Genomic DNA, 27883 nt, shown 5'->3' with positions numbered 1-27883 from the left:
CAGGCAGGCAGGCAGGCAGGCAGGCAGGCAGGCAGGCGCACCTTCATCAAAAAGACTTAAGCAAACAGAGAAACAGCTCAAATCCAAACACGGCGGAAGGGGCGGGGCACCGGCCGTATAGCTGCGGGCTCTCTCTCGCAAGGGATGATTTTGCAAATGAACATTTGAAATTTCAATTTGGGGTTCTCTCGTTGATCCGACTACCTGTTAGCCACCTCGCATCTCGCTTACGAGCGACGTATCCTGCCACTTTTCAACGTCCGTCTGTACGGGTGCTAATGAGCTAGTCAGCCACCTAGCGTGACTTGCCCAAGTGCAAGTTGCAACAAATACCAGCAACTATTTTGCAACTTTTAATGTTAGCGAAGCAAGCGCGCTGCTAAGGAGCTAGTTAGCCACCTAGCGTTTGTTTGTGCCATTCCCCCAGTGGTCCCCATAATCTCCTTGGAATTTCCCGGCCAGGCGGGCATGTTTGCCTTCCGCAGGGGAAAGCCGGACAGTGGAGTTGAAAGGTCAAGGGGGCCAGTTTGTCCAGGCCCATCTGTCGCACACACAGCCACCTACCTACCTCTGTTTACGCTTTGGTCTTCAAGCTGCAAGATTTCGTTTCATTTGGTGTCATGAAAGACCGTTTGTCTTTCCTCTATTTTCATCCAACATCAAAGCGTCACGCAAATAGATGCGACACGGATTGCGCTAAAAATAGACGACTCCCAGATCCACCACGCACGCTTAGGCGAAACCATTTCAAAGAACGCCAGTTGTTCTCATCCACCACGCCGTCCGTCCGTCCATGATTGCACTCTTTAATAACACCGTGAGAGACAAGATGGCTGCCGGCCGCTGCTGCAGCAGCTTTCACTGAAGTTCAGCCATTTGATATCATAATACTGGGGGGGATTTTTTTTTCTCTCTCTCTCTCTCTCTTCTTTTTGCCTTAACATGTAAGAAAGAAATTACAGCCCTGGCTATGTGTTTAAGTTCATCTTAATGAAAGACCACATTAAAAAAAAAAAGCAGAGATTAGAAGATGAGGCCTGGAAAAGAAAACGTTTGTCACTTTACATATTGAGATGAGTCTACATTTGTTTTCCACAAATGGGAAGGAGCCCACGTTGTCATAAATCTCACTCTGACAGCTTGATGACAAAACGACCATCGTTGCATCTCATCATTAGCCAAGGCGTGAAACTTTGATGAATATCTCAATAGGCGGCCTCGCCTTTTTAAACGGGGCCTTCGGAGTTGCCCGCGCCACCGGCGCCCCCACGTCAAACAATAGCAACTTGTTTGAGTGGAATGATTAAGTCTCAAGCACATTTGTTTGGCTAAAGCGGCTTAAAAGTGAGGAGCGGGCTTAAGAAATACCAAAAGTCTGACTCAACAAACATTGGTCATGAGGCAAAATGGCTTTGATGCAGAAATCAATCTGCTCCGCCGGGCCGGCCGAGCTTCTCCTCGACAACGCCGGCTTATCGACCTAATGTGTCCCTTGGTTCGTCCAGCCAGCATTTGGTAACCTCATCGCGTCGCTGGGCCGTGCCTGTTTACTAAACGGCGGCGAGGGAGGGAGGGAGGCAAGGAGGGCCACGCTGCCGAGTGATCCGGGGCCTGCCCGCTACAAGATGAAAGCTCGGCGAGATGCTCTCATCCAAGCTGGACAGCTAGAGCTGCTCCCATGGTGTGCAAGTTGATTTGCGTTTGATACACTTTGATTCAGCCAAGCGCCGAGTGGTGGGCGATGAGCAGCGACTTGTCAGGGGGCCGCCGTTTCTTTATTAATCACTAGGTTGTGTGAAGTGTCTCTCAGCACGCCAACAGGTATAATTAAGCTTTGAAGGCCACGCCGAGGCGAGGCGAGGCTCGATGTGTCTGTATTTGCTTTTTTTTTTTTATCTCCTTTTGAAGACGTGCGCACTTGAGCGGTACGGCCAAGGCGCCCGTAATCACGCCTGCGTGGTCAGGGGAGAGATTCCGTGAAAAATTTCCCACCTTACGCGACCTTTGAGGTGTCTGCTGACACGCCATCTTGTTTTGGTTTTCTTTTTTTTTCTCATCGCACAAGTGACAGTTCAAATACTTTGCTGCTCGTGTGACGCGTTGCCTTTCACAGCTGAGGCAGCTCACTGTTTTTTTTTTCACTGTCTGCTTCTCGTGTAAAAATACACACCAGAAAAAAATATATGCCTTCTTCTGCTGAGAATAGTTTTCATGTTATGAAAATAGTATCAGCGCGGGGGGGGGGCATGTTGTTTTCATCAAATGAAGCTATTGAAATGCGTTCCACTCGTCTGTCGTCACCTTGATGCGGGTGGGCGCGAGGCAATTAAGTGCTTGACAATTAAACATCACTAAGTTCAAGCTTACACTTAACAAAATGATTTTGCGCCGCGGGACAAAAAAAGAAGCCACATTTGCAGCAACGTCTCATTACCGGGGGGGGGGGCATTTTGACATAAATAGACGGTGGTGGTGGGGGGGTTTACGTATATGGTGTGAATGTTCTGTAATTATTATGACGCGAGGGCTATATGGATTTATTTTTGCAAACAAAATGCCTGACATCTATTTTGTATCTGTATTTTGAAACGATATCCCAACAAGGTTGTTTTTAAAATGAGACACGTACGTAGCTATATGCCGTTGAATCCCACTGCCCTCGGTAGGAGCTTAAAAGGTATGATTGGATTGATGCGAGGCGCATTGTTGCGGAAGCAGCGTGAAGTCGGAATCGCCGGGCAGGCATTAAAAGGAAGTCGCTCTGCGGGTGGGCAACCCACAATTTACGGCCATTACGTGGGCCTATTTCCAGCAATCCTGATGGATTCGGCTCAATTATTGTCCATTACGGAGAAAGATGTCCGCCACGGAGGGAGGGAGGGCGTCCGTGGCGGCGGGCAAAGTAGCGCGTCCGTGGCGGCGGCCCGCTACGCGTTGAGGTGACAAATGTCTGGCTGCCGTCGTGGCCTCGTGACCCCTCCGTCCAAAATGCGTGGGTTGCCTCGTGACCCCTTCATCCGAAATCGACGGGCGCTTGCTTCCATATCTTTCTCCAGTTAGCGACAGCTTCTTTCCGCTTGGCATTTTTCCAAGTGGCGTCAAAGCTGCGCCAGGTGATTTTGTGCTTTTTGCTGACGCACAATGGCGCTTGGCTCCTGGCACGGGCGACACTCACGCAGCGTGGCTCGCTCAGTCGGGTCCGGCAGCAGTCAGCACAAAGCCGACCTAATTGAGTCTGCCCTCCTCCTCCTCCTCGGCTGATATTAATCACGCCGGATCAATAAGTTCTCAAGTGCTAATAAGCGCTGGCACATTTTGTGATATGTGAGGCCCTCCGTCATTTCAAGCCAGCCAGCGCCGATTTATAGGAAATCCATTGTTAGGGCCAACGTATGAGGTAATGTAGCACTTAGTAAATGAAGTCCAAGCCAAAAGCCTGCCGGGTGATTTGTATTTCATTTACAAAAGGACGCGTCTCGTCATCGGGCGGGCGGGACCGAGGGACAGAGGGACGGACGGATGGAGGGATGGAGGGATGGAGGGAGCTCCGTCTCGCCCAGAAGGTGCGCTAATGACCGCGCCACGCGCTTCTTTTATAGACGCAGACTGGAGTCGGGACTCCACGTGAGCCATTAAAGTCATGTTAGGGGAGGCATTATAGGTCAAGTCATAAAATAATTGGATTTACCGATCGGCCGCCTGCTCATCTCTCCGGCTGACATAATTGTTCATTAGCCAGCGTTACAGCCCGCCCCCTCGCATCTATATCTCGGAGCGAAGACTCGCCTGACAACAATGATTGTGGAAAAAGATCAATTGGTTCAAACTACAAACTTTCAAAGTGACATAACTTTGCCTTCAAGTCAGCTAGCTTTGTGCTAGCGTGGGCCGATGAATGAACGAGACATCGTAACTTTGCCTGAACGTTAGCTAGCGCGGGCTAATGAATAGTATCCACGTTGTGCTCTTCTAATGCTTTCTATTTGTCTAAGATGTTTGTGGGGTTTTTTTTTTTCACGTCATCACGTCAAGGTGAGCCGTCTTGAGAAATACCAAAGATCAGGTTAAGACGGGCAGGGCGGGGCGGGGCGGGGCGGGGCTGGGCGGGAAGAAAGTTCAATAAAAAGCCCTTTAAAAACGCTCAAGACAAACACGCTGGCTGTTGAAAATGAAAGCACACACTGAAATCCATTCTGATGACAGTTGTAAGAATGCAGGAGGGGTCTTGAGCCCCATCTTTGTCATATCTTTTAAGCGTGATTATTTACTTAAAACAACAGTCTGGCAGGGTTGGACGTGGAGGCCTTTGATTGAGCCAGCCCTGCCTGGGCTGGAATTCTTTGCTAATAAATTGTTGCGCGCCTTTGTCTGCGGCATTAGCGCCAGTGGTCTCCGTTTTTCTTGCCCTAATCTCAAGAATGCGGCAGCCTCTTGAGAAGCTCGCCGCCGCGTGCGTGCGTGCGTGCGTGCGTGCGTGCGTGCGTGCCTGCCTGCCTGCCTGCCTGCCTGCCTGCCTGCCTGCCTGCCTGCCTGCCTGCCTGCGTGCGTGCCTGCGTGCGTGCCTGCCTGCGTGCCTGCCTGCGTGCGTGCCTGCGTGCGTGCCTGCGTGCGTGCCTGCGTGCGTGCCTGCGTGCGTGCCTGCGTGCGTGCCTGCGTGCGTGCCTGCGTGCGTGCGTGCGTGGCCTCTGGGCTTTTGTTTTCTTAGGACGGCTGCACGGATTGACAGGCAGGCAGGCCTCACCGTTAGCAGCGTCAGTGGAGGCTGGAAAGTGTTTGAAAGAAATGTGGCACACCGCACTCGATATTGAGCAAACTTTTCACGGGTGTGGCCCTACGGCCCTGCTGCTATTTTTATTTTATTTTTTCTCCCCCAACGTGAAGGTGACCTGGGAGGGATCCCTGAGCTCACAGCACAGGTATGAGCAGCTTCGCTTTGTTCTGACGACAGCTGGCCGGCCGGGTGAGTCACAATGACTAGCCAGCCCCCTTTGGTCAGGTTCCAACTATGCTCCCTGACAATAAAATAATCATTAACGAGACCTGGCACCGATCCAAAAATACAATCGCTCGCTCCTTGATATGATGCTGAATTTTGCTCCCTTACAAAGAAGCTTTCTCCAATCCATATTGATGATGAAAATATGGATATAGCCTCCATACTGATTGATTGTATGACACAGGATTGAAATATTTCGATTGTGTGAAAAGTGTCAGTGTTTGACCGTTTGATTCCTGGCTCTTTTATTTTGAAAGTGCTTTCTCTTCGGCTCAGCTAATCGGAAGCGGTGAAAGCGTGACAAAGGGTTACCTAGCAACCGCTCCAAACTCTGCGCTGATAGGATGGCAATGCGAAAGGTTTGGCTTTTACCTCGAAATTACTTTCTAGGGAAAACGAATGAAAAGTTGGAAAAAGTGCTTGAAAAAAGCCGCGCTTGTTTGTGCTTGTGGATTGCTACTAAAACTTTAGCTTTAAACAAATATCTTGGAGACTCTGTACCGCCATGGTTTTTTTTTTCTTCCCGGTGGGGGGGGGCGTCATTTGATGAATACGATGCAATGTGCGTCCAATTTCAGACATGATGCAAATATAATTTGTTTGGAATCTTTCTAAAATATTGAGTGATCCACTTCTTTATTTAGTCATCATTTTCGGTGTGCCTTTCTTCTTTTCTTCAACAATAATCACGTCTTGAAATGTTTGCTATTGAGATAAGCGCTATATCAAACGGGTGGATGGATGAGCTTGCAAATCAATGTTTCTCTATTTGACAGGATTCCAAAGTAAGGAGCAGGTTGGTGATCACCTCGGTGGCCCTTCAAGATCACATCTCCAGGAACCTTCTGGAAGCCAACTTTGCGCTTTTGGACCCGCTGTTGACATTCAGGAGCAAAGCGCACGCAAAAGAGAGAGGGATCCGAAAGGATGCCCCTCGGCACCTCGGAGAAGAGCGAGAGTATGTGCTGGATCCCACGCCGCCGCCTCCGACGTTAGGTAGGTGGCTAGCTAGGAATATACTCTTTTTTTTTTTTAAACTCTACAACTGGAGCTAATGTCTCATTTTTGTGTTGGCCGGCCAGCTCAGAGGATGGGCTTGGTGGCCTTGCCTCCGGAGAGGCTGAGCGAAGACGAGTGGACTCTGGTGAAGGCCAGGTGGCTCCGGCGCCGGGAATCCGAGCAGCCTTGCGCCATATGCAGAGAGGCCTTCTGCCTTCTGCCTCAGGTACTGGGTTGTCTTTATTTCTTTCCCATTTGTACACTTTTTTGGAGCCAGTGTTGGTCCGGTCAGGTGTTGCTCTCGTGCTCGCACGTCTTCCACAAAAGCTGCCTGCGGGCCTTCGAGAGCTTCTCCGGCCGCAAGCGCTGCCCCATGTGCCGCCGGGAACTGTACCAAACGCGAGTCATCCACGACGCGGCGCGCCTCTTCCGAAACCGTTGCGCCACCAGGTGATTCATGTCATCTCGTACGTAGCCGGCGACTTGTACCGATCGTTGCTGATGTGACGTTTTTCTGGATCTATCTTCAGAATTCAAGCGTTCTGGCGAGGCTACGTGGCCCGCAAGCGTTACGGGAGCCTTCGGAGAACCGTCTGCCCGAAAGACAAGCGTCTCCGGCGCAAATTCTTCGAGGCCAAGGTGAGATTTTGAAGACCTCGTCACAATCGTAAAGATTGGACAAATGTTGCATCACAGACTTGTGTTGAAGGCACTCTCTGACCCCAAGTACGCATACACACTCACACACACACACACACACACACACACACACACACACCTTCACCTTCACTCACCTTCTGGAGCCCCTTTGATGCTTTGTGAACTCCTCCATGTTTGTTCGCTAATACCAAGAGAGTTTTTGTGTGTGAACATTCCAGACAAAAGCACAATGCCTCCCTCCCTGCCGCGCTTGTTTGGGTCTGCCGTTCCTTCATCAATGAATGCGTTGTGTGTGTGTGTGTGTGTGTGTGTGTGTGTGTGTGTGTGTGTGTGTTGACTGCAGTGTTTGGATACTTGGCCCGGGGAGCCGCGTGGGGGTCACATTCTGACCCGTGTTGAATGACGGCGTGGCCTTCAAGGTGCCTCGTAGCGACATTGCCACCGAGTGAACTCCTCGGAGGCGCGTACTTCTCCACTGACACGGTGAAGGAAAGTCAGGCCTACTTTCCAGACAGACAGACAGACAGATCCGAGATCTTGGTACGACTCCACCCGTAACCAACAGGGCGCTTGGAAGTAGCAGGCAGACAAAGCGCGAGCGACAGGTGGACGAGGACGGACGCTTTTTAATAACCCTCCCTGGCGTCGCCCTCCGGCATTGACTGAGTCAATTCAGTGGGCCGTGACACATCAGACGGACTCCTCGTCGCTCGTCAGTTGCCCGCCGCCGACCGTTTGAGTGTGTTTCCATGTCTCCCGGCCGGCAACGTCTCCAGCGCTTCCCATTAGTCGTCCTCGTTAGCGGCCCTCGCGGCAATACACGAATCCACGTAATTAGTCTTCGCTGGAACACACGGCGTATGACGATAAAATGCTTTCTTCTCATCAGCTGTGGGAGCTGAGCGACAACTTGGTGCGCCGCTGTCGCATCGACGCCGAAGCTTTTCTCAGCGATATCGACCGCTCGCTGTCGTCGAGCCGCCGGGTGTTCCAGCGGGCGGAGAGAGAAAAGCCTCGGGAGGACGACGACTGGGAGCGCATACAGAGTCGGGTGAGGGGAGAAAGAAAGAAAGAAAGAAAGAAAGAAAGAAAGAAAGAAAGAAAGAAAGAAAGAAGCTCCTCCTATTTCCCAGGTGCCGATGGTTCCTTTAGCCATGCAATGCTTTCAGGTGAGCCAGCGAGGGGCCGGCGACTGCCCCATCTGCCTGACGGCGCTGTGCCACCCGGGAACGGCGCCGGCCGGGTCGTCCGGCTTCCAGCTCCTCCACCCGCGGCGCTCGGTGCTCCTGTCCTGCTCGCACCTCTTCCACCAAGTCTGCCTGGATGCCTTGGAGGCTTTCGTGGCGGAGCGCAGTCCCGCGTGTCCACTCTGCAGGTCCACCTACCGCAAGAAGCTCATCTGAAGCAGGTAGCCACGCCTCGGATCGGGAAGGATGCGCTATCGTTCAATTAGCCTTGCCTAACTCGAGGATCCAAGCGCTATTGAGGTTTCCAACGCAGCCTTCTTTCAAGCAAACGGAGATAAGCTTGAACTTTTATTTGCAAACACAACAAATAAACACACAGAGCTGACTGAGAAACCCTTTTCAAAAAAATACATTCACAAAACACATAACTTTGCATCTGATCATTTCCAAATGGCACAACTCTACTTGACCGGCAAAAGGAGTTCAAAAAGCAGATCTTTGGTCCTCTTTTGCATTTCACATCCAATTTGAGCTGCATATTTAACAAAGTAGTCCCTGCCTCAGACAAATTGCATTACAGTATCCACGGGCGCGCGCACACACACACACAACTTCCATCACGAGTCGTCATGACAACACATCCTTAGTACGTATATGACACCGTAATTGGTCAGCGGCTTTTACAGGCCTGCCGGCTGGCGACCGTTTCTATGACAACATTGACGGCGCAAAGAAAAGGGAGCGCCCGTCGTCGTACGTGGCTAGGATCACAGTGGAAATGTCCAAGAGCGACTCAAAGAAAGAAAAAGAAAGGACGCCACCTTTAACGCTAAGCCCGAAGAGAGGGCGGACTCCTGGTTTAAGGCATTTCCGGTGCTCCCGCGGACCGAGGGTGTCCCATTGACGCCAGTCCGAGCTGCGCGCCGTTTTTGTGCATTTGATTGCTTGCTTGCTTGGAGGCAATGTGCCCGCCACTTCCAAATCATGCAAAAAGAGCTATTCAACATCCAAGTCAATACAGAAACAGACAGTGGCCTTTTTAGAGAGGGGACTTGTGTGTGTGTGTGTGTGTGGGGGGGGGGGGGGGGTCCAAAATGTAGAGCACCGAAAAAGTTCTATCCAATGACATCATCTGGCTCAATTTTGAATCAATCCTTTTTTTTTTTTTTTCCTATGGAAGGCTTGGCTGATGCGCTTTTGTATCTAATATCAGTGGCATAGTTTTGCGACCACCAACGGAATAGTAAAGCTGGTCGTGCACATTTGCATGGTGATTTTTAGCTATCAGAGCCTGTCTGCCATTCAGCTCGTTTCTGGGGGGCCGCTTCATTGGCCCAGACAGCGTTAGGACCCACCTGATCGAAACCTGGCCAAAGCAGAGCTTTTCTCCATCTCTCTCCTCAGCCTCTTCTGGGCTGCGCCCCAACTCCCATAAAGCAGGTGGGGGACGGAATGTCACGAAGCCAAACGGCCCTCCGCTTTCATTGGATGGCGCTCGGGTTCATGGAGTTGCCCGCCGCCGATCCCTATCCCCCCCCCCCACGTCGATGCTTTCACAGAGTCTTCTGATGGCCGTTGGCCGAGAGCTTCCCCGATTCCGGGTCGGTGGGGCTGTGCGACAGTTGCAATTTATCCAGACCTGGCCAGGGATAAGAGATAAGGGATGAGAGACATTGCACGGAGAGGCGGCGGCGCCCGCTCTCCAGCGTAAGGTCTTACCTAAGGCCTTGAGGAGTTCCTCTCGCACGGCCGAGGTGAACTTCCTCACCAGACACAGCGTGGTCACCACGGCAAACAGCATGTTGTACGACAGGACGATGTAGAAGTTTCCCAACCAGTTGAACCTCCCGAAATCTCCCAGCAGATCGAACCTGGTGATGCCTGGCGACAGAAAAGCCCAGTGGGCCCGTGATTAAGAGAAATGGGCGAGTTGGGGGGTGACTAAGCACTGCGGTCATGCAGGAGGACTCATCGCTCCACAAAGAGCTGCTTGGGACTAATGCTCGGTCTCGTTCAAACTTGGCAAAGCTTGATGAGGAAAGCGGGCCCTTCCTCTGGGCTCGTTTGTCTCAATTGGCCGTGACCTTGGACTCGCTTACGAGGCACAACTATCTTTCCTGAGCGGAAGCGCTCCAATGACGTTTCCTCTTGGTCATCTGAATGCAGAAATGAGACTGACTGAGGGAGGGAGGGAGGGAGGGAGTCGTGTGACATCTTCATAGCCTCTCTGGTCAAATGGATTGGCTAATCGATTGGGTGTCTGCAAAGATCTATTTACAGCCACAGTAAGCACTTGGGAGGACCTTTAAGAAAATTGCCTGCCTGCCTGATGATGGGGGACCCCAGCCCATACAGTAGAGCTTAGCGCCCGCCGTTGACTTTCTGATTCTTTTAGCCTGACCGCCAATTCATTTCAACTTGCTGTGGAAATCCAACACAGTCTTTTTTTTTTTTCGACTCAATCTCGGGCAATGGACTTCTTTTGACAAAGCGCAACCTGTTGATATTTTGTGCCGCTTCCAAGTGAGTCACGGCATGCGCTCGCTCGCTCACACACATTATTTGAACAGCTGTGCTTTGCACTCAGCATGTTTATTGGTACCTTTGTCCCGCCTCTGTAAATATTTCTTTCTTTCTTTCTTTGGTTGGCAATGTCACTATGGGAAGCATTAGGAGAATCAAAGTGTGTGCGTAACTCACCTAATGTCCTGGACATCACCGGCAGAGCTGAACTCAGCACCAGGATGGACACGCAGCAGCCGATAATCTACAAAACAGGACAGACAGATGCCGCGTCCAAATCAATTGACAACTCATTCATGTCACTTTGACTCATGGATTTATGCGCTCAGCGGTAGCAAACAAAGCGGGGCGGGCACTAATTGACGTGGCCACACACATGCTCGCTCCCTCTGTCGCAGCACTTGATGCTTAAATGGCCTTGGCATATTGTACAGTTGGTGCCTGTGAAGTTGCTCATTACCAGGTTCTCTGTCCTTTCACCGGAGCCTTGCGGCTAGTTAACAAGCCTCACCACTCCCAAACTCATTAGCAAGTGAATAGGTGGCACTTTGGCCCAAAAGAACCCACATCCTCTTGGAGGAAGAAAGAAAGAAAAAAAAAAAAAACAATTCCCACCCTCTGATGTACAAGAAAGGAGCTTGCACTTTGACAGTGTTTGCGCAGCCCACAAACAAATATTGGAGCCATCGACTAAAGCCATTGAGATGCCTGGAGGAAAACATTTGTGAGCAGCTGGGAGCAGATGAAACAGACCTTTGGAACATTCTCAGCACCCTTGCCCCCACTTCACCCTGACCCCAAGCGAGCCTGCTTTTTACCGTTGTCATGGTCGTATCATCCTTCCTGGGCGTCAGGCCCTCAAACAGGCGCAGGCTGTAGAAGCCAACCACGGAGGAAGCCATCAAATAACTGCCCACAGTCAAGGAGAAACAACAAGGGGAAAAAATGCCCAAATGTTTGGCTGCCCGTAGACAAAACCAATCAGGTTTTTAGAAAAGGTCATGAAGCGAGCGGCAGCCAGGGCTACGGCTGGAAGGATACAACATGAGGATGATCTCCAACACGGCCTGGACCGCGCCAAAAGTGGACAGAGAGGTGTTGCCGATGCCTCCTCGGTCCTAGAAAGAAAGAAGGAAGGAAGAACTGGATCGGTCATTGTGGTCACGCATCAGCAATCAAAAACAGGAGCGCAATTTAGGTGCAATTGACAGAATTGATGTGAATTTCCTTGCATGAAGATAAATCAGACACGGCTGACTGAAAACGTCAACAAAAACGAGAATATGCCACACCGGAAGATTGTGCAAAGTAAACTTGAATCCCGACCCCACTTGAGCGGCGAGCCAATCAAAATCATGAATGGAACAAGATGAAAGAGGTTCCTTTTCAAATGGCGGGCCTGTCGTACAATATGTGAACAGGTGTTTTAACAAAAAAATCTTTTGCTTCAACTGAGCGTTGGGTCGGCTCGAGCGAGCGTGCCAAAAACATAAAAAGAACACAACAAATAATCCAGCGCCGCCGAGGCTTTCAAAAAAAAAAAGAGAGAGAGAGAGAGAGAGAGAGAGAGACTTCCATAGACATGCTCGGCGCATTGCTCCAGTCAGTCACTTGCTAAATATTTGCTTGGCAGCGGCATTTGCTCTTTGGCCAAGCCAGCAATTCACACGCATGAAAAATAGAAATTCACCCCTGACTTATTTTCCACGATCCTTCCGAGTTCTGTTTTCTAGCTTTCTAGAGCGTCATTATCTTGATTTGTTCAGGCAGGCAGGTTCTTTCATGCCTTTCTTTTTATGCAAGTGTCATCCCTCGTGAGCCCACTGCAGAGCCATCCGTGGTGCAGTGCTCTTACACGGGGAATTAGCACACACCGTGTGATGTCATTTATTAATGGAGGGAGGGAGGGAGCGAAGGAAGCTTGTGTGTGTGTGTGTGTGTGTGTGTGTGTGTGTGTGTGTGTGTCAGGCCAAGGACAGCAAAATTTCTTTCACTTCCTTTCAAGCCGTCTTTCGGGCTGATGACGGGGGGTCAATGGGGGTAGGCGGCTTAGGGCGGCCCGTACATCGTCACGTCCACGCGTCAAGGTTCGGGCTGTCGTTATCCATCCGCTTGCTGTGCCATTTACGAGAACGGGAGCCGTTCCAAATGCTCCTCCGCGCCGGGAGAGAAGATTTGTGTTATCTATTCTCAAATGTATGACATTTGATTTCTCTGCCTATTGAATGATGCTATCTAGAATGCTTTGAAATGTGACATTGATCGCTCAATGGTACCGACAGCGCCTCCGTTGGTTTGAGTGACGAGCGCTCGCTGGTTGTCGCATTGTGGAGCTCGGGCCGGCCACGTCGCTATGACGTCAGCAAGCGTGCGAGGGAGGGGAGGGGGGAGGGGAGCCCGCAGCTAATAGTCCACTTAAGGAAATACAGTGTCAAGTGTTGGACTAGCCTGCAGTAAGAATTTTATTAGCTGCTCTTAGTGCTTGTTCATCAGGCTGTAAAACAAGGTGTCCTTTGACAGACTTTCCTCCGCTTCCTCCTCTCGCCCTGCGTCCACCTGCTCGTTCGCTCACTCGCTCGCTCACTTGCTCACTCGCCCTCTGCTTCGTCATCATGGCATTTGGCTGTGTCGCCCGCTCAGCCTGGCGAGGCGAGGCGAGGCAAGGCAAACATTGACAGGGCAATTCCATTGTGCTACAAAACAATCAGCCACATTTGACTTTCCCACAGTCCGGATCTCTTTGACAACGCACTCTCTCTCTCGATGGGCAGATAAACGGGCAAAAGTGTACGGACGCGCCTCTTCACTTGCATCCTTTGTCGGACAAATCTTCCGTGTCACTCAAAAGACAATTCATACTTCCAGATGTTCTTCCAGATGTTTGTCCCTGTCCGTAAAGCGAATAGACATAAAGCGAGACAAGAATGCGACCGCTCGCGCACGCACGCACACACACACACACCTCTGTCGGTGTAGATGAGAGCAGATAAGGGCAGTTTAACACACACGGCATGTTAGGCGGCGATGAAAATCTCCGTCCCTCCCTCCCTCCCGGGCCAGCCAGCCAGCGAGCAAGCGAGCGAGCGCGGCTCTTTCAGCCGTGGCGGACTTGAGACGTGCCGCCGCGTGCGCTGCCTTTTTCTTTTTGCAAGTGCTGCGACGTGACTCTCAATGAGCTTCCAAAACAAAACCGAAAAGAAGTCGGGGCCCCGATTAACATCTGCCTGAGCCTTTTCTTCCGAGCGCGCACCTGAGCATATCCGGAATTTGATTGATGAAGGTGGCGGGTCAGATAGGACTCTTTCTCCATTTTTTTTCCAACATGGCCAAACGAAAATATTGAAAAGTACCGTGGAACCCTTGGGCATGGCCGTCTCGTCCACCAGAAGGTAGAGGATGTTCAGCGCCACCAGAAGAACAGAGATTGTCTGCGGACACACGTAAAAGAACAGGCCTTAGACGACCACGGGCACTGGCCGGGCTTAATCACCCGTCCCTCCCTCCGTGAGTCCGTCCGTGGGCGCACGCGCTCACCGTTCCTGCCAGTAGGATCAGCATGACGATAGGATACAGCAAGTTTTTCTCCCAACCAGACGCTTGCTTTCTTCTCTCTGGAGAAAATGTCAAACCGTCATCAAGGGATTACATCAACGCATCCTCAAAGCTTTTGTAACTATCGTGACTGGATCCCACCCAGTTCCTCAGCGCTGGCTGGGTCGATCATTCATTCATTGATGGACCAAACCTCAAACTTGGTGTATCGTTGGGATCCTGTCTTATCAGCCTGAGCGGGTGGCGCTCATCATCACTTTGTCGTCACTCATATATTCTGCGGGCCGTCGTGGGTCCGGATTGACTGGCCGCGCTCAATTTGCGACCTCGTCGCTCTTTATTCTCCAAGTGTGCAAGTTTGCCAGCTGCCATCTTTCTAAATGAATGACATCACTAAAAGGCTGGCTACAGTATCAAGTTTGCCAATATCCCTAAGTGCCCCCCCCCCCCCCCCCCCCCCGCCAGCCTGCTCCCCAAAAGCCTCATTTATAATATCCGAAAATGGATGCAAAATGATCAGGCAGCTCTGGTCTACGTCCAAAGGAAGGAATTAAAAGCAAACGGAGAGAAAGGGAGTGCCCGTCAGCAATACGGATGTTCCCCCCAAAAAATCCCTCTTTATCACAAAAATACGTACCCAGTTTATTCTTCATGTTTCTGATGCTGTCCAGTTCTTTGGCGAGTTGATGAGCGAAGCCCGCTTGGGTGTACGCGCACGTGGACGACCCTGACCGCCGACACAAAAACACATTGGAGCGCATCATTGACAGTGATATCCACATCTGGACATTTCAAAAGAAGTCATTGTCACGGCCCGTTTGAGGAATCTTCCAGAGTATTATTTGCGTCATCCGCGGCAGATCGGTGCTTCATGTGATAGACGCGATGTCCTTAAAAGCACGCCAACAAAGGGCGCTACGGTCTCGTCCCCAAGCGGTACCGCAGTAGTGACATTCAAGTTAAATGCGTATATCCTGCCGCTGGCAGCATGGACTAGCAGACTGACTTACAGCCAGGCTCAAATGCTGAGCCCGACTCATGCCACCTAACCTCGCTGACCTTCGGGAGAATGACGGGGTTTATGCACGCCGAGGCAAGGTCGTCGCAGAGCAGAGCATCTGTTGTCTGTACGTCACACTTTCAAGGACACTCCATTTCTCCGTGATGTTGAATTTCCAGTGAGACAAAATAAAATTGATTTGCACGCTCGCCACGGCTGGGACGCGCGCGGACGGTCACTAAAAAAAAAACGCTCGGCCCGACGGTGCGTATCCGTCAACACGAAGCGCAGGTGGCGAGACCTGCGCAGTGTGTCACGTGAACTTTCCCCGAACTGCCTTTCCGACCAGAAACGGAGCAAAAATGGACGGACGGACGGACGGAGAGGCTCTTTTGAATAGATCAAACGGCTCCTGATAAGACAGAGAGAGAGATTGCAATTATTCCGCAGTTTGCTTCAAAGCGCGGGTCGGCCGCGCGCGCACAGTGCTCAGGTGGCGGCCGTCGTCCCGTTTGAAAAGAGCCGCTATCGCGCCCGTCCATCTCCCGTACCTCCCTGGCTGGTGTGAAAAGACTCTTGCTTGTACTCTTGGTTTTCACGCTTGACTTGATATTAAAGTTGCTTTTGGAAGGGGGCCAAAACTTCCTGCCTCTTTTCAAGGAATTTGCAAACATAAGAAAAGGAAATGCAGGTGACCGGGCCGGGCCGGGAAGAAAGCACACCTTCCCAAACTTCCTCCACTTTCGCTTTGTAGCTAAGTCGACGAGGGAGGGAGGAAGGGAGCGAGCGAGGGTGCGGAAGGACTTCTTCTTTTATAGATTTTGGTGAAAAGTCAATTCAAACATTTTTTTCTTGGTCCGAGAAGAGGGCCACCAGAGGCGGCTGATTTGCCCTCAGTCTGAGCGGAACACCAGCACGTGCGTGTGTATGTGTGTGTGTCACCGCGCCGTCCTCGCTAATTGATTCCAGCGCAGCGTGCTCCATCATAGCCAATAGGGCCACCCTCCCTCCCTCCCGTTTAATGTGCCAACACGTCTCGGACAGACGTACCGTTTAATCTCCTCTGAAGGGCTTCCTCTTGCAAATGGATGCAGTAAATCTGCTCATCCAGGTCCTCCAGGATCTGAAGAGTGAAGGAGAGGAGATGGAAATGGCTTGTAGTAATTAGGCCCCAAGTGGGACCGGAGAGATGAGCGCCGCTTGCTGATGGATTTGTAAGGAAAGAGAGAGACGCGTAAAATGGGCCGGCCGCGACCTACCGTCGGCTTGACGAGTAACTGGCCCATGACGGCGAACATCCTGGACAATCCCACCGGAGTGCACACTAGGAAGCAAAACAAATGAGAAGCTTCCAAAAGATCAAGTGAGGAGCATTTCAAATGGCTTACTGAGTAAAAGCAGCCCTCCCATCAGTGAAATGCACGAGTACAGGTAGGGTAAGTAGAATTCCCACAGGTCTACGGAGAGAGAGAGAGAGAGAGAGAGAGAGAGAGAGAAAGAGAGAGAAAAACACATCTTCTGATGCTTGACAAGCCATTGAATTTGTGCCGACCGATCGTACCATAGAGCGACTCCATACTGGCCGCGTCGTTGTCGATCAGCGCCGACGCCACCCACACCATGCCCAAGATGAGCAGAGCCAGCAAGAAGAGCATCACGAAGGTCTCCAAAATGCGCGCCCTAATACCCTAAAGTGCACACATAGAGCAAAGGTCAGCTCTTAAAGCAATGGTTTGGAAACGGGCCTGACCTTGACGTCCCATTTCCTCTCGTCACGCCACACACGCGACATAAAGGCTGGCTGGCGGGCTGGCTAGATGGCTGGCTGGCTGGCTGGCTGGCTAGCGGGCGGGCTGGCTGGCTAGATGGCTGGCGGGCTGGCTGGCTGGTGGGCTGGCTAGATGGCTGGCTGGCTGGCTGGCTGGCTGACTCGCTGGCTCGCCCGTGCTCGCGTAAAAGGGCACACGCTCTGCAAACGGGGCACTGGCAGAGGTTGAAATGAAAAAAGAAAGGGGAAGGGTTGGGGGGGGGGTGCCAGGTCAGCTACTGTCTGCGATCCAGAGCAGGCCTCCCTCCCATCTGGGCTCGATTAGGAGCTCCTCGAGCACCGTTGTATCCTGGGCGGCGCAGACAGCGGGATTTTGGGCTAATTTGGCTTTTCCGGGTCACAAACCGCTGAGTGGTTCATAAAGTCTACCTGTTCACACAGAGCCACGCTGTCTAGCGCCGCAAGATAGATGTCAGCTTGGTGGGTAACAAGGGGGGAGCTGGAGGGGGGCAAAATTGGCCGCACATGACCAATTTGTTAGCGGCTAAGAGGGCAGGCAGGCGGGCAGGCGGGCAGGCGCTATGGTAGTGGCTCTCCCTCTGAAAGCGCTCATCCACACTTTGCAAATGAAATGGGGCGGTACCACATCGGCATGTTTCCAAAAGCCGCAGCCAGCGCAATTTGACATCTAGCCTTTCACATCGTCAATGGGCTAAATCGGAGATATAGGTAACAATCTAGGACTGCAAATTCGAAAGGTCTCGCAGAGAGCGCATCTCCCTCCCTGCCTCCCAGGAGAGGTGAGGGAGTGCAATGCGTTCAGGTCCGCTCTTAAGGAGGTCCGCTCTTAAGGAGGTCCGCTCTTAAGGAGGTCCGCTCTTAAGGAGGTCCGCTCTTAACGGGCGCTCCACCTTAAGAGATGCTATCCTGAAGGTGTCTTCCCTTGAGATAGATGGGCGCTCTCAATCATCTATAGGCGGGCGTTCAGATCATTTAGGGCAAAGGCAACGCTCGTCACCTCTCTCGCTCGCTATCATCTCTGCTCTGGTTTATTCTCGTCGCAGAGCTTTGTTCCTTGCGAGTAAGCTTTCATTTTAAACGGCGCTTTATAAATAGGCAGGTCCGATCATAAGAACTGTCAACAATCAAATAAAGAAAGAAATGACACTGAAAGTTTCTATTCTCAACGTTCTAATTGTGTCGCTTTGGGCTAAATATAGGCGCCCTGAAATATTCAGCACGCACCGGTCGGTGCTCGCGCGCCGCTTGGCTCGTGCTTGAACCTGAGCCACGTTCGAGAAACACAAGTCATATATCTGTGACGTGAATGTGTGTGGCTTTAGAAGGCGGGCGGGCGGGTGGTCAGGTGGGGCCTAGCCAGGGAGAATGCAGAGTTGGCGCTCGTGTTAACGAAGAGAGGGCGAAAAGGCCCCCGCCAGATGCCCTTATTAGCACGTGGTTGAATGGCCGCAATGACCGCCGTGTGGGGAGACGCAAAGCAGAGAGGAGAGGACCGAGCCGGGGGACACGCTGGCGGCGGCAGCAATGGCGGCACCTTCTAAGGCATGGAGAATAATCAGCCTCACGTCGTATCGTTCAAACAAATGGTGTTTACGGTGGCCACAAAATGACCGCGAGCGCAACATTTCCATCCGCGCCGTCGAGTCATCAATCAAAGCTAGCGCTTCTAAATGACAAAATACGGCAGGTCGTAAACCGACGACCTCTGTCTTAATGACATCTTAATTAGAAAAAAAAAAGAAGCTACTACACGGTTTAGAAAACAACGTCAATCGAGGAGGGGGGGGGGGGGGAACCTGAGCAACTTGTTTGTTCTTTTTTCAATTCCCGGCTGAAGCTAATATGTTCCCATGGCAACCCTCATTGCAACAGACAGCTTTAGGGAGACATTGTGACCTCAAAGGAAGGTATGCAAACAGCGCTTTCTGTTCCCGGCCCAAAGAAGGCCTGGGAAAAATGTCTGCATGTGCAGGAGATTTGAAATAAATATCCCAGCCCCCATTGTGGAGGCGCAACAAAGAGCACGAGTATCTTAGTAACACCGCGCAGGCTTGGGCTGGGCTGGGCTGGGCGGGGCTGGGCTTTGCTCGCTCACTCGCTGAGATGTTCTCCTGCCCCCCCCCCCAACAATAAACACACTCCTCATCATCAGCTTAGGATGAGATTGATGAGAAGTTTCTTTAACGGCCAGATGAAACCTGTTGGCCCTCTGCTGGGTCAGTCAAGGGGTCAGACTGATTGCAACTAATTTCAGGATCAAACAGGTTTGCACACGGCGGCCAGGCCTTATTTGTAACGCGCCACTTTCTCGCCCTTTAAAAAATCATCAGTCCAGCGGGATGCTATGCTAGTTCAAGAACAACTGAATGATCTTTTCACTCAAATGACAAAGAGCCGAGGTTAGCGCTTCAAAGCTAAACGATGTGCGTGCGTGCGTGCTTGTGCGGGCCTAGCAGCTTGTTTCTAGTAAACATAGCTCCGAGAGATTCCACCCGTCACGTCTGCAAATGAAAGCGTTTGGTTAATTTCGGGAGATAGTAAATACCGAGATGTCGGAACACGCCCGTCGTGCCCTCTTCTGGCGCGAGGTGACCGAAATTCAGTCAAAAGATCAAATTGCGAGTCAGAATTTATTGCGGCCATAAATCTTGAAAGCATTTTCCTGAAAAATGACAAACGTGGAATTCTCAGTGGCTGGATGATCATGTGTTATTTAAAAAAAATGAACCCAAGATTGACCTGTGAGTGATGCAGCTCCTCTGCGAGGATTTGAGTACCGGCCGTAAAAGGGGGAGACATTTTACAGCGGCAAATAAAGCTCGGATCATAACATCACAAGTCAGGACCCTTAAGCCGCTCCGATTCATCCACAATTTGGACAATTTGTTACACTATGAATCACCGGGCTGACACCGCCACCCGACAACGAGCTGAACAGTTAAATCTGGAAAAAAAAGGAAAGAAAACTTCCGCATTTCCATCTTTTTCTCGCTGCCGCGTCTTTTAGTGTGTCGTCAAAGGCCGGCGCGGCGCGGCGCGGCCACATGAAAAGGCGGGCCCGGCCCGCGACATTAGCCGCTAATCTCATCGCTGGATTCATTTCCGCACTCAGAAGGGAGCTGCTGCTGCTGCTGCTGCTGCTGCCATTATTTCTGCTTCCAATGGTGGTCGCAGAAAAGGGTCCTGCACAGGCAAATCGCTTTCATCGCACCTGTGAATTGTATTCTTCCTCCTCTTTAAAAATCGGAAAAAAAAAACAAGCATGACTTTGACTTTTGGGGCCTCGATATATATTATACGGACGATGCGGTAGCGAGAAAGCCGAAGGAAAAGGCAAAGAGGCCCTCCGTCCTCTGGCCTGGCCTGGCGGCTGGCATGGCATGGCATGGCATGGTGGCTGGCATGGCGGCTGGGCTGGCCTGGCAGCTGGCGGCTACAGTACGTAGCCATTTTTATGTGCTTTTTGGCCAGGCAGGCAGGAGAGACATAGCGCAGGGGCCTTTCAAACGGGATGGAGGTATATTAAAAGTCAACCTTCCATTTGGCGAGCTACTATTGTGCTGTGGTGCGTGTCGCTGCCACTTTATGGACGCTTGGAACACGAGCCCCCGGCCGCCCCTCCACCCACCAGGGTGGGGTGTAATCAATTAAACTAGGAAGTTCGCCGAGCCTTACAACTCGATTATTAGCCTCTCCTTTTGAAGTTTTATTTTAGGGGGTTAGCGGGGGGGGGGGGCGCAGAGGAATCAGGCTTTAAATCAGTGGGGCCGAAGCGGCGGCGTTGAAGCGGCCTTATTGCGAGGCCTTGTCAGGATGTGGCGCGGGGCAAAGACCAGATTCCCACTTTCATGGTTAATGAGCTTTGGGTCAGCGGCTGGAGTCAGCGAGAGGGCACGCAACGAGGCACCTGCTGCTGCCGCCGCCGTCGACTGTACGTGCAGAAATGTGGTTGTTGGTTGTTTTGTTTTTTTTCTTTCCCCCTACCTTTTTAGATCCAGCAAAGCCCTCCGACTCCAGGAAGAAATAGGCGAAGGGCATCAGGACAAAGAGGCAAAGGTTGGAAAAGAGCGACACCAGATTCCACAGACCTGGAGAAAGTCAAGTGACGTCAAATTGATTCTTCACACAAGTATCTCTATAGAATCCCAATGTAGTTTGACCTCTGTGGATTGCAAAATTTACACTCCCCTTTCAGTGAATGACACCCAATAGCGAAAATTGACGATGAGCCTTGACGGCAGCCTGAGACGGGTGGCATATGTAATGGACTCACACGCCCCCTGGTGGGTGGCCATTGCAGCCAGCACAGAGCCGATGACATGACCCAGCTGGCCCTCCGAGTTCGGGTCGGTCAGTTTGAGAGGCCAGTTGGAAGGTGTTTGTCAAGCAGATGCCATGCACACTGACCGTGGATGAGGGAGCCGTTAAGCCACTGGATGTAGTAGTTCTTGGGAAAGGACAGCAAGATCTCGTTGCTGATGATGGAGAAGGGCAGCAGGAAGACGGCGCCGCCCGACACGGCCAGGGTGAACGTGCACAAGTACAATCTGCAAGGGCGGGGGGGGGGGGGGGATTCTTCAGACTGTGTGTTACAATTCCCACTTCCCATCCTTTCTTTTGCACGATTCTAGCGTAACATCCTCAGACACCCTTCTGCTTGAAATTCGCTCCTTCCTACATTTGGATCATATGTACACAATGAAAGACTCACGATATTCTGTTGACAACAGCATCTTCGTCCTCGTGGTCATCTAGAAAACGAGAGAGCATTTTCACACATTTCACACTTTTCCTTTGTTTTATGGTAGTGTCACGCTGCCACACGCCGGTCAGTCTTGGTACTACAACAGGTTTTCCACTGAATTGTGGGTTTTCCACTCACGTATGGGGAAAACGGGTCACGATCACAAATGGGTGCTCACACTTACCCGTCTTCCTTCTGTATCGGGTGATGATGAAGTAGGAGACAATGTAAAGTACCGCAAACAGGAGGAAGCATACCTGAAACGGCAACGTGAAGAAGATTGATTAGTGGTGGGTGGCCGCTTCGTAAATAAGCGCGTCGACCCGTGTAAAAGTACAAACAAGCTATTCGTTTCAAAGCTCGCGTGGCTCGCAAGGGTGTTTATTTACTCCGCTGCAAAAAGTACCTGGCGGTAAATGAGGGTCATGTGTTTAGCAGAAGTCTGCCTCTTTAGTTCGGAGAGAAGACTTTTTGAAAGTTACTTTCATCAGTTTTGACTCAATTTCAAACGCTCATCATATCCTATTGACGAAAGGGGAAACAAATCTTTATGACATGAATTAGGCCAACACACATGCTGTGTTTGTCCAGTCTAAATATGCCGACGGACGAGATCCCGTTCCACATTCCCTCCTCCTCCTGTGACAGAGAGCGAGACGCCACTAATAGAAAGTTGAGAAGCTGCGACTTCAGCGCTCGGCGCTGTGTCAGCATCCCGACATGACTCAGCCTGTGCAGGGCTGATAAAGCTGAAAGAAGAAAAAAAAAAAGGACAACACCCAGGCCTGGAGGAGATAACGCAGAGGGCAGTCTACATGCAGGATCGTCTGTCCCACACAGCGACACAGTATTTCACACCTTGGAGTGGGAGGGGGGGCATGGAGTCGTAATGGAAGTGTCCATGTGCAGATACACTTTTAGCTTTTCCGCACCGGTGCCAATACGAGCCGTTTTGTTAAGTCACTTTCCACACGGAACAATACTTGAATTTTGTGCTCTCATCAGTTGATGGGATCCACATTGATTTTGCATTGAAGGACAGGGATCGCCATCCTCACATTCTACTGGAGTATCTGTGACTCAGTGTAAGGATTGTACAGTAACATCAGTTCTTGTGCATAGCAGTGACAACCTGATGGAAGGCAATTTCTGTCACGGGAAAGAAAGTTCTACATCTCATGTGTGCAGTGCAGTGCAGTGCAGTGCAGTGCAGTGCAGTGCAGTGCAGTGCAGTGCAGTGCAGTGCAGTGCAGTGCAGTGCAACCCTCGCTTCAAATAAAATTGCTGTCATTCATTCCTAAATGATGAATTCCTGATTAATTAGCCGTTGACTTGTGTATCTTACAACCAACACCTTTGCCAATTCTTCTTTGTTGCGCTTCGCATTACATCGTACGTATTTTCCTGTTATTACCAAGCTATTACATTAACAATGAAGACAGGTTCTTCCATTCCATTGCGAGCGCCTGCTGGAATGTGAACGTCACCGCCCAAAAATGATGTAGCGAGTGAACAGGTTGGAATTGGGTAATGAAGGCCGCTCTATGTGACAGTTCCAGCTATTTAGCATTAGCCATGTGTTAGTTGTTTCTTTCTTTTGATTATGAGGACGTCGCTAGCCGCCTAGCGGTGGCTTGGCCGCTTGCTTCCGTACTCACAATGTACTCTCGGACTTGACTGTGGAAATTCTGCTCCCTGATAGTAACATCGTCTGCTTCCATTCTTCATATTGCAAAATTTCCAGAGGGGCTCCAGACTCCACTACATCCTAGCCCAAAGTGCTCACGCTCTCCTACGCCTTTCTTTCTCTTAACCCGCCGTGACTGGATCAAAAGAAGCTTAACGTCGGCGGAGTAGGGAAGGGAGCCCGCTTGGAGGTGAGAGAGAGAGAGAGAGAGAGAGAGAGAGAGAGAGAGAGAGAGAGAGAGAGAGAGAGAGAGACAGAGACAGAGACAGAGAGAGAGAGAGAGAGAGACAGAGAGAGAGAGAGAGAGAGAGAGAGACAGAGAGAGAGAGAGAGAGAGACAGAGACAGAGACAGAGAGAGAGACAGAGACAGAGACAGACAGAGACAGACAGAGACAGAGACAGAGACAGAGACAGACAGAGACAGAGACAGAGACAGAGACAGAGAGAGAGAGAGAGAGAGAGAGAGAGAGAGAGAGAAAAAAAAATCCAAAATAATCGACGTCATCACTAAGCGCCCATCACCCTGCCTGCACCGGACGCACAACATCACGTGATACTGTAGGCACCTCCACGGGCATCTCACGTGTACGCCTTCCCTGCTTTTCTTCGCCGTCATTTGGTTCGATTTTATTTTTTTTGCCTTCCTAACATCATCGTCAGGGAATGTTAGCTTTTTGGAATAGATGCTAGGTCGAGCACGTATGTAAACATTAGCACGTCGGTGCCATGAAAGGCAAATGGAAGTCGCGGCGCAATGCCAAAAACAAAGGCGGCAGCACCGTGTTGCAGAAGTACATGGTGGCGTTGGACGAGTTCGTCAAGAGCAAAAGTGGCGCCGAGGGAACAGAAGATGACGCCGGCTTGAGGTCGCTCAATCGCAAAAGCAGGAAGGAGCTGCGCAAGGAGAAGCGAAAGTTGAAGAAAGCCAGGATGAAAAATCACTACGAAGGCCAAAAGAAAAATCTGCCGAGTGCTGAACACCCTGAAAGGGCTCCTGAACACCCTGAAAGGGCTCCTGAACACAGCAAGGCGACGGGTGGCAACACGAAGCTCAGAAAAGTGCCCAAATCGAGTGCAAAGAAAGCGGAAAAGCCCAAAGTGCCACCGAAGAAAAGCAACAAGCTTCAAGAGTCAAGGAAGAAGGCGCTTTTGGAGGCCAATGAACAAGAGGAGCGTGAAATCAAGAAACTAGAGCGCTATTTGAAATTGAACAAGAGGAAAAACAAGAAAAGCATACCTCAGTCATTTGTGGCTGACGGGCTGGACTACATCCTGGGTGCTCTCGACTCGGCCAACTTGGCCACGGGGGGGATGTACGACAGCGACGACAACGTGGACCTCCTGGCCAAGGACGACTTTGAACGGCTGGACGAGTACAATTCAGATGAGGACTCGGCGAGCCAAGGACAAGCTTTAAAAGATGACGGGGGAGGAGCTGAAGAAGAAGAAGAGGAGGGGGAGGAAGGAGAGGACAAAGTACCGAGCGAAGAAGAAGAAGAGGCCATGGATGAGGACCCGGAGAACGAGAATGACCCACATGACAGCGATGAGCAAACAGAAGAAATAGCACAGCCCGCTTCCAACGTTGTGAGTTCACAGTGCGTGTTAACGTCATCATGTTATGGAAATTCTTCATTTCTGTTATTTAGGCAGAGGGCAATTGCGTGCCTCCTCACCTGCGTGATGCCGGAGGAGACCAGCGCAAAGCAGAGTTGGAAAAACTGAAGAAGAATGTTAAGGGCCTTGTCAACAGGTAACAGCCAAGATGCTACAAAACTTCAGTGATGAAAATGCACGCGCTCACTGAATTAAAGACGACCAAGAATCCACCGGATGGCGCCAAAGTAAAAATGTCATGCCTTTGGCCTGAGCACAAAAACAGAAAGTACTGTAGATGTGATCATATCAGAGGGTAGCTGCCGCTGCTGCTACTTGCGCCGCCGCCGCTCCTCGATGACGTTTCAGCCATACGTTCTGGGTTGAAAATTTGGGGGAAATTGCTATCCGTTGAGTGATTTTGGTTTCAGGCTGAGCGAGCCCAACATCGCGTTCGTCGGCGGCCAACTGGACGCGCTCTACATGAGCCGCAGCAGGAAGGACATGAACGAGACCTTGACGGAGGTGCTGCTGGCCGCCTGCGTCACGCCGGCGCTGATGCCCGACCGGCTGCTGATGGAGCACGTCCTGCTGCTCAGCATCCTCCATCACACCGTGGGTTTGGAGGTAGGCGGCACAAAAACAACTTCTGAACTGCTTTGTAAAGGCGGCGGGCGCTCAGGAAACACCCCAACGTTACAGGTCGGAGCCCATTTCCTGGAGACGGTCGTACGCCTTTTCGACCACGCCTACGAGCGGCCGAGCGAGGGCAAGGAGTGCGACAACCTGCTGGCCGTGGTGGCGCACCTCTACAACTTCCAGGTGGTGCACTCGCTGCTCATCTTCGACATCCTGCGCCGCCTGCTGGCGGCCTTCTCCGAGAAGGACATTGAACTGGCGCTGTTGGTGCTGCGTAACGTGGGCTTCTCGCTGCGGAAGGACGACCCCCTGGCTCTCAAGGAGCTCATCGCCGAAGCCCAGCGCAAGGCGGCCGACGTCGGGAAGAAATTCCACAATCGAACCAGGGTGTGTATGTGGCCGACCGAAGCCGAGTGTATTTTCCTCAAGTCGTGGCGGCGGAAGCCGACCGAGTCGGTTGCCGGCTGCGTTATCCGTCCACTTAACGCGTCGGCATTTGTAGGTGCGTTTCATGTTGGAAACCATGCTGGCCTTGAAGAACAATGACATGCGCAAGATTCCGGGCTACGATCCCGAGCCTGTCGAGAAGCTCAAGAAGCTGCAAAGAACTTTGGTGGGTATCCTTGACAGTGATTCATTCCACGTGGCTGGCGTTCTACCATCACAGATACATCCAATCACGTTGTCGTGTGTATGTAGTTGACTCTTTGGCCACCAGGTGGCCGCAAAGTACCTGCAAAGTGGCCGGCGTGCTTGATTCCAAAATCCCTCTCCCTCACGATGACTAGCTACTTTTAAGCGCCAAACGTTTACAGATCCAACGTAACGCAGCAGGCAGCGACCTGAAACTGCGGGTGTCCCTGGACAACCTGCTGTCGGCCGAGCAGGTGGGCCGCTGGTGGATTGTAGGCTCGTCGTGGAGCGGAGCGCCCATGATTAGCAAGCGAGCCCATAAAAGCCTCGGTGAAGGACAGGTGAGTGAATTCCTGATTGAATTGGGGAGAAAAAACAGGTCAGCCGCCCTTCTCACTTGTTTTTGTATCCTTAAAATGTTTCAGTTCACCGCAAAAGTTCTGGAACTGGCCCGAAAGCAGCGGATGAACACAGAGGTCCGAAGGAACATCTTCTGCGTGCTCATGACCAGCGAGGACTATTTGGATGCCTTTGACAAGCTGCTGAGGTGCGTCGGAAGGCGGCTTCGGTCTTACGAGCTTGTCTGGACGTTGAAAGTTCTTTGCGTCCCGTGAAGGATGGGGCTGAAAGACAAACAGGAGCGGGAAATCGTCCACGTGCTGATGGACTGCTGCCTGCAGGAGAAAACCTTCAACGACTTCTACGTCGTGCTGGGAGAGAAGTTCATCGCTCACGACCGCTGCTTCCAGGTGGCCGAGACGTAGCTTAGCAAAAGCTCGCATTGAGGTCCCGTGTGATCGCGTCGCTTTCCTGGCCCTCAAAGAGGCGAGCCATTGAGTGCTAATCGCTCTGCGTGCAAATCGTACTCATCTCCTTCCTCTGTGCGATCTTCAGGCACCTTCTCCCCATCAAACTGTGACTTGGGCCACCGCCGCTTTATTGTCCTTCTGAAATAGCGCGCCGGCTCCTTAACTTTCTCCTCATTGGTTTTGCCGTGTTTTTCCACAGATGACCTTTCAGTTCAGCCTGTGGGATAAATTCCGGGAGCTTTCCAACCTTCCCGCCAGGTCATTTAACCATTTGATCCAGCTCGTGACGCGCTTCCTCCAGAACAAGTGCTTCTCGCTCTCGCTGTTCAAAGTAAGGAAGCTGGAGGGAAGTTTTTAGATCTACACAAATGCGTCAAGTGTGTTTGCTTCAAGCTTTATTGTATTTCAAGCAACCCACGTAGCTTCATGCGAAATATGGCAAAACTAGCATCGTTCCATTGCAATGCCAATTGTGTGCTAATGGGTCAAGACTCAGCGGGGCGGGCTCTGCACTCTACTGGCTCCCGTGTTCACACAGGTGTGCTTTTGGTGTTGTAGGTGATCGAGTTCGGAGAGCTGGACAAGCCCAGGGTGCGCTTCCTGCGCCGAGTCCTGACTCGGCTGCTCACGGACACCGAGCCTGAGGATCTTGCCGGCATTTTTTCAAGGTGAGAGAGAGCTTGCTGCTTTGCTAACTTAAACAGCAGCAGCACCGGCCAAGTCAAAAGTCAGGGACTTGTTACTATAGTCAAGCATGAAGCATTCTTTCATTTTACTGGCGGGATGGTTGTGCGATGAATAATGCTGGAGCGAATCATCAAAGCCCCCCCCCCCCTCATTTGTTGCCCACCTGCCAGGATTTCTGGAATTCCCCAACTGGGAGTGCTGCGTGAGGGCCTGAAGCTTTTCATCAGCCACTTCCTGCTGAAAAGCGCCGGGCCGCAGGACATCGCCGCGCTGACGGAGCGCGCTCGCATCGCCGCCAAGGCCATGGAGGCCAAAGAGGCCAAAGTCAAACTGTAACTCCAAACAAAACAAGGAATAAAAAAAAAAAAAAAAAAAAAAAAA

The 27883-nt window shown here is 51.4% G+C and overlaps 3 protein-coding genes across 5 annotated transcripts; 2 read left to right on the top strand and 1 right to left on the bottom strand.

Moving 5' to 3' along the window:
• The first annotated feature begins 4741 nt into the window (after window positions 1-4741).
• rnf32 (ring finger protein 32) lies at window positions 4742-8965 on the top strand. The gene is made up of 8 exons (XM_085938836.1): window positions 4742-4916; window positions 5254-5355; window positions 5773-5992; window positions 6079-6221; window positions 6288-6445; window positions 6526-6634; window positions 7545-7706; window positions 7825-8965. The coding sequence occupies exons 2-8, from the start codon at window positions 5341-5343 to the stop codon at window positions 8056-8058; spliced, it is 1041 nt and encodes a 346-aa protein (XP_085794962.1). The 5' UTR covers window positions 4742-4916; window positions 5254-5340; the 3' UTR covers window positions 8059-8965.
• On the bottom strand, window positions 8140-23643 carry lmbr1 (limb development membrane protein 1). Of its 3 annotated transcripts, none has more exons than XM_085938834.1 (17): window positions 21857-21995; window positions 21635-21707; window positions 21418-21457; window positions 21114-21253; window positions 20691-20794; window positions 16479-16605; window positions 16306-16374; window positions 16177-16241; window positions 15968-16040; window positions 14555-14644; window positions 13900-13976; window positions 13716-13793; window positions 11407-11483; window positions 11184-11274; window positions 10543-10609; window positions 9562-9723; window positions 8140-9481 (listed from the first exon to the last, which is right to left on the bottom strand). In XM_085938834.1, exons 1-17 carry the CDS (start codon window positions 21875-21877, stop codon window positions 9396-9398), a joined length of 1440 nt encoding a protein of 479 aa, XP_085794960.1. In that variant the 5' UTR covers window positions 21878-21995; the 3' UTR covers window positions 8140-9395. The 3 variants fall into 3 exon arrangements, with proteins under 3 accessions (XP_085794960.1, XP_085794961.1, XP_085794958.1); XM_085938832.1 differs by lacking the exon at window positions 21857-21995 and adding an exon at window positions 23109-23642 and having other exon boundaries at window positions 8141-9481; XM_085938835.1 differs by lacking the exons at window positions 16306-16374; window positions 21857-21995 and adding an exon at window positions 23109-23643.
• Window positions 22992-27883, top strand: nom1 (nucleolar protein with MIF4G domain 1). Its single transcript, XM_085938831.1, has 11 exons — window positions 22992-24725; window positions 24788-24891; window positions 25166-25361; window positions 25437-25760; window positions 25876-25986; window positions 26189-26347; window positions 26432-26553; window positions 26623-26755; window positions 27015-27146; window positions 27374-27483; window positions 27673-27883. The coding sequence occupies exons 1-11, from the start codon at window positions 23865-23867 to the stop codon at window positions 27836-27838; spliced, it is 2418 nt and encodes an 805-aa protein (XP_085794957.1). The 5' UTR covers window positions 22992-23864; the 3' UTR covers window positions 27839-27883.

Source organism: Syngnathus leptorhynchus, chromosome 19, assembly GCF_054491065.1.
Source record: "Syngnathus leptorhynchus isolate UIUO chromosome 19, UIUO_Slep, whole genome shotgun sequence".
Taxonomy (NCBI): Eukaryota; Metazoa; Chordata; class Actinopteri; order Syngnathiformes; family Syngnathidae; genus Syngnathus; species Syngnathus leptorhynchus.
The sequence above is the reverse complement of the archived record's forward strand: the minus strand, read 5'-3'. Positions and strand labels throughout refer to the sequence as shown.

Bases quoted from the DNA above. Each gene is read 5' to 3' on its own strand.
- rnf32 (XM_085938836.1), top strand. The intron at 5,993-6,078 runs GTAGGTGGCTAG...TTGGCCGGCCAG, and splicing joins GCCGCCGCCTCCGACGTTAG to CTCAGAGGATGGGCTTGGTG. The intron at 7,707-7,824 runs GTGAGGGGAGAA...CAATGCTTTCAG, and splicing joins GGGAGCGCATACAGAGTCGG to GTGAGCCAGCGAGGGGCCGG.
- lmbr1 (XM_085938832.1), bottom strand. From the start codon at position 23,171: ATGGAAGCAGACGATGTTACTATCAGGGAGCAGAATTTCCACAGTCAA. The intron at 16,041-16,176 runs GTAGGTCGCGGC...TTCACTCTTCAG, and splicing joins AGTTACTCGTCAAGCCGACG to ATCCTGGAGGACCTGGATGA. The intron at 11,484-13,715 runs GTACTTTTCAAT...CTTTCTTTCTAG, and splicing joins CCATGCCCAAGGGTTCCACG to GACCGAGGAGGCATCGGCAA.
- nom1 (XM_085938831.1), top strand. From the start codon at position 23,865: ATGAAAGGCAAATGGAAGTCGCGGCGCAATGCCAAAAACAAAGGCGGC. The intron at 25,362-25,436 runs GTAGGCGGCACA...CCAACGTTACAG, and splicing joins ATCACACCGTGGGTTTGGAG to GTCGGAGCCCATTTCCTGGA. The intron at 26,348-26,431 runs GTGAGTGAATTC...AAAATGTTTCAG, and splicing joins AAAGCCTCGGTGAAGGACAG to TTCACCGCAAAAGTTCTGGA.